This window comes from Ixodes scapularis, unplaced genomic scaffold, assembly GCF_016920785.2.
Source record: "Ixodes scapularis isolate PalLabHiFi unplaced genomic scaffold, ASM1692078v2 PGA_scaffold11__112_contigs__length_91849675, whole genome shotgun sequence".
Taxonomy (NCBI): Eukaryota; Metazoa; Arthropoda; class Arachnida; order Ixodida; family Ixodidae; genus Ixodes; species Ixodes scapularis.
The window spans coordinates 14,232,131-14,237,436 of NW_024609837.1; the positions used below are offsets into that span (position 1 = coordinate 14,232,131).

The following is a 5,306-nucleotide window of genomic DNA, read 5'->3' on the forward strand; positions in this document are numbered from 1 at the left end:
GGCTAAGTAAGCGAGAGGTCAAATTCCACTAAATCAGTAATGCCATAATATATATTGCTTTACAATGTAGAAGGTGCCCTATAGAATTCCGCTTCCAAGACTTCTAGAGCAACACGATAGACAAGGAGACATTCTTGACAACAACGATGGAGAACGGTAAGTTATGATTATGGGCTAAGTAAGCGAGAGGTCAAATTCCACTAAATCAGTAATGCCATAATATATATTGATTTACAATGCAGAAGGTGCCCTCTAGAATTCCGCTTCCAAGACTTCTAGAGCAATACGATAGACAAGGAGACATTCTTGACAACAACGATGGAGAACGGTAAGTTATGATTATGGGCTAAGTAAGCGAGAGGTCAAATTCCACTAAATCAGTAATGCCATAATATATATTGATTTACAATGTAGAAGGTGCCCTCTAGAATTCCGCTTCCAAGACTTCTAGAGCAACACGATAGACAAGGAGACATTCTTGACAACAACGATGGAGAACGGTAAGCTATGATTATGGGCTAAGTAAGCGAGAGGTCAAATTCCACTAAATCAGTAATGCCATAATATATATTGATTTACAATGTAGAAGGTGCCCTCTAGAATTCCGCTTCCAAGACTTCTAGAGCAACACGATAGACAAGGAGACATTCTTGACAACAACACTGGAGAACGGTAAGTTATATCATTATGGGCTAAGTAAGCGAGAGGTCAAATTCCACTAAATCAGTAATGCCATAATATATATTGATTTACAATATAGAAGGTTCCCTCTAGAATTCCGCTTCCAAGACTTCTAGAGCAACACGATAGACAAGGAGACATTCTTGACAACAACGATGGAGAACGGTAAGTTATGATTATGGGCTAAGTAAGCGAGAGGTAAAATTCCACTAAATCAGTAATGCCATAATATATATTGATTTACAATGTAGAAGGTGCCCTCTAGAATTCCGCTTCCAAGACTTCTAGAGCAACACGATAGACAAGGAAACATTCTTGACAACAACGATGGAGAACGGTAAGTTATGATTATGGGCTAAGTAAGCGAGACGTCAAATTCCACTAAATCAGTAATGCCATAATATATATTGATTTACAATGTAGAAGGTGCCCTCTAGAATTCCGCTTCCAAGACTTCTAGAGCAACATGATAGACAAGGAGACATTCTTGACAACAACGATGGAGAACGGTAAGTTATGATTATGGGCTAAGTAAGCGGGAGGTCAAATTCCACTAAATCAGTAACGCCATAATATATATTGATTTACAATGTAGAAGGTGCCCTCTAGAATTCCGCTTCCAAGACTTCTAGAGCAACACGATAGACAAGGAGACATTCTTGACAACAACGATGGAGAACGGTAAGTTATGATTATGGGCTAAGTAAGCGAGAGGTCAAATTCCACTAAATCAGTAATGCCATAATATATATTGATTTACAATGCAGAAGGTGCCCTCTAGAATTCCGCTTCCAAGACTTCTAGAGCAACACGATAGACAAGGAGACATTCTTGACAACAACGATGGAGAACGGTAAGTTATATGATTATGGGCTAAGTAAGCGAGAGGTGGAATTCCACTAAATCAGTAATGCCATAATATATATTGATTTACAATGTAGAAGGTTCCCTCTAGAATTCCGCTTCCAAGACTTCTAGAGCAACACGATAGACAAGGAGACATTCTTGACAACAACGATGGAGAACGGTAAGTTATGATTATGGGCTAAGAAAGCGAGAGGTCAAATTCCACTAAATCAGTAATGCCATAATATATATTGATTTACAATGTAGAAGGTGCCCCCTAGAATTCCGCTTCCAAGACTTCTAGAGCAACACGATAGACAAGGAGACATTCTTGACAACAACGATGGAGAACGGTAAGTTATATGATTATGGGCTAAGTAAGCGAGAGGTCAAATTCCACTAAATCAGTAATGCCATAATATATATTGATTTACAATGTAGAAGGTTCCCTCTAGAATTCCGCTTCCAAGACTTCTAGAGCAACACGATAGACAAGGAGACATTCTTGACAACAACGATGGAGAACGGTAACTTATGATTATGGGCTAAGTAAGCGAGAGGTCAAATTCCACTAAATCAGTAATGCCATAATATATATTGATTTACAATGTAGAAGGTGCCCTCTAGAATTCCGCTTCCTAGACTTCTAGAGCAACACGATAGACAAGGAGACATTCTTGACAACAACGATGGAGAACGGTAAGTTATATGATTATGGGCTAAGTAAGCGAGAGGTCAAATTCCACTAAATCAGTAATGCCATAATATATATTGATTTACAATGTAGAAGGTTCCCTCTAGAATTCCGCTTCCTAGACTTCTAGAAATACACGATAGACAAGGAGACATTCTTGACAACAACGATGGAGAACGGTAAGTTATGATTATGGGCTAAGTAAGCGAGAGGTCAAATTCCACTAAATCAGTAATGCCATAATATATATTGATTTACAATGTAGAAAGTTCCCTCTAGAATTCCGCTTCCAAGACTTCTAGAGCAACAAGATAGACAAGGAGACATTCTTGACAACAACGATGGAGAACGGTAAGTTATGATTATGGGCTAAGTAAGCGAGAGGTCGAATTCCACTAAATCAGTAATGCCATAATATATATTGATTTACAATGTAGAAGGTTCCCTCTAGAATTCCGCTTCCAAGACTTCTAGAGCAACACGATAGACAAGGAGACATTCTTGACAACAACGATGGAGAACGGTAAGTTATATGATTATGGGCTAAGTAAGCGAGAGGTCAAATTCCACTAAATCAGTAATGCCATAATATATATTGATTTACCATGTAGAAGGTTCCCTCTAGAATTCCGCTTCCTAGACTTCTAGAAATACACGATAGACAAGGAGACATTCTTGACAACAACGATGGAGAACGGTAAGTTATGATTATGGGCTAAGTAAGCGAGAGGTCAAATTCCAGTAAATCAGTAATGCCATAATATATATTGATTTACAATGTATAAGGTGCCCTCTAGAATTCCGCTTCCAAGACTTCTAGAGCAACACGATAGACAAGGAGACATTCTTGACAACAACAATGGAGAACGGTAAGTTATATGATTATGGGCTAAGTAAGCGAGAGGTCAAATTCCACTAAATCAGTAATGCCATAATATATATTGATTTACAATGTAGAACGTTCCCTCTAGAATTCCGCTTCCTAGACTTCTAGAGCAACACGATAGACAAGGAGACATTCTTGACAACAACGATGGAGAACGGTAAGTTATGATTATGGGCTAAGTAAGCGAGAGGTCAAATTCCACTAAATCAGTAATGCCATAATATATATTGATTTACAATGTAGAAGGTTCCCTCTAGAATTCCGCTTCCAAGACTTCTAGAGCAACACGATAGACAAGGAGACATTCTTGACAACAACGATGGAGAACGGTAAGTTATGATTATGGGCTAAGTAAGCGAGAGGTCAAATTCCACTAAATCAGTAATGCCATAATATATATTGATTTACAATGTAGAAGGTGCCCTCTAGAATTCCGCTTCCAAGACTTCTAGAGCAACACGGTAGACAAGGAGACATTCTTGACAACAACGATGGAGAACGGTAAGTTATATGATTATGGGCTAAGTAAGCGAGAGGTCAAATTTCACTAAATCAGTAATGCCATAATATATATTGATTTACAATGTAGAAGGTTCCCTCTAGAATTCCGCTTCCAAGACTTCTAGAGCAACACGATAGACAAGGAGACATTCTTCACAACAACGATGGAGAACGGTAAGTTATGATTATGGGCTATGTAAGCGAGAGGTCAAATTCCACTAAATCAGTAATGCAATAATATATATTGATTTACAATGTAGAAGGTGCCCTCTAGAATTCCGCTTCCAAGACTTCTAGAGCAACACGATAGACAAGGAGACATTCTTGACAACAACGATGGAGAACGGTAAGTTATATGATTATGGGCTAAGTAAGCGAGAGGTCAAATTCCACTAAATCAGTAATGCCATAATATATATTGATTTACAATGTAGAAGGTTCACTCTAGAATTCCGCTTCCTAGACTTCTAGAGCAACACGATAGACAAGGAGACATTCTTGACAACAACGATGGAGAACGGTAAGTTATGATTATGGGCTAAGTAAGCGAGAGGTCAAATTCCACTAAATCAGTAATGCCATAATATATATTGATTTACAATGTAGAAGGTTCCCTCTAGAATTCCGCTTCCAAGACTTCTAGAGCAACACGATAGACAAGGAGACATTCTTGACAACAACGATGGAGAACGGTAAGTTATGATTATGGGCTAAGTAAGCGAGAGGTCAAATTCCACTAAATCAGTAATGCCATAATATATATTGATTTACAATGTAGAAGGTGCCCTCTAGAATTCCGCTTCCAAGACTTCTAGAGCAACACGATAGACAAGGAGACATTCTTGACAACAACGATGGAGAACGGTAAGTTATATGATTATGGGCTAAGTAAGCGAGAGGTCAAATTTCACTAAATCAGTAATGCCATAATATATATTGATTTACAATGTAGAAGGTTCCCTCTAGAATTCCGCTTCCAAGACTTCTAGAGCAACACGATAGACAAGGAGACATTCTTCACAACAACGATGGAGAACGGTAAGTTATGATTATGGGCTATGTAAGCGAGAGGTCAAATTCCACTAAATCAGTAATGCAATAATATATATTGATTTACAATGTAGAAGGTGCCCTCTAGAATTCCGCTTCCAAGACTTCTAGAGCAACACGATAGACAAGGAGACATTCTTGACAACAACGATGGAGAACGGTAAGTTATATGATTATGGGCTAAGTAAGCGAGAGGTCAAATTCCACTAAATCAGTAATGCCATAATATATATTGATTTACAATGTAGAAGGTTCACTCTAGAATTCCGCTTCCTAGACTTCTAGAGCAACACGATAGACAAGGAGACATTCTTGACAACAACGATGGAGAACGGTAAGTTATATGATTATGGGCTAAGTAAGGGAGAGGTCGAATTCCAGAAATCAGTAATGCCATAATGCAGGGTGATTCAAGGAGAGGCCAGGCTCTTTAAATCGACCGCAAAATTTGGGTTCTTAAACTATCGCGCCACGACTTCGTGCAGCGTTGCGCAAAGATGGTGCATTTTTTTTTTTGTCAAATTTGCAAAGAGCGAATTTACCTGAGAAAAAAGTAAAGAAAGACGAAGGCTTAGCTCCTATGGAAACGCAGCGACGCCACCGGTCTTCAAACAACACGGCACGGCAACTACCAGCTTCAAGGCAGCT

At 38.8% G+C, this 5,306-nt stretch overlaps 1 protein-coding gene across 1 annotated transcript; it reads left to right on the forward strand.

Moving 5' to 3' along the window:
* Positions 1–1,147: 1,147 nt before the first annotated feature.
* Positions 1,148–5,049, forward strand: LOC120847388 (uncharacterized protein DDB_G0290685-like). The gene is made up of 24 exons (XM_040219129.1): positions 1,148–1,190; positions 1,314–1,362; positions 1,478–1,534; positions 1,652–1,708; positions 1,824–1,880; positions 1,998–2,054; positions 2,170–2,226; positions 2,344–2,400; positions 2,516–2,572; positions 2,688–2,744; positions 2,862–2,918; positions 3,034–3,090; positions 3,208–3,264; positions 3,380–3,436; positions 3,552–3,608; positions 3,726–3,782; positions 3,898–3,954; positions 4,072–4,128; positions 4,244–4,300; positions 4,416–4,472; positions 4,590–4,646; positions 4,762–4,818; positions 4,936–4,992; positions 5,040–5,049. The coding sequence occupies exons 1-24, from the start codon at positions 1,148–1,150 to the stop codon at positions 5,047–5,049; spliced, it is 1,299 nt and encodes a 432-aa protein (XP_040075063.1).
* The last annotated feature ends 257 nt before the right edge of the window (positions 5,050–5,306 follow it).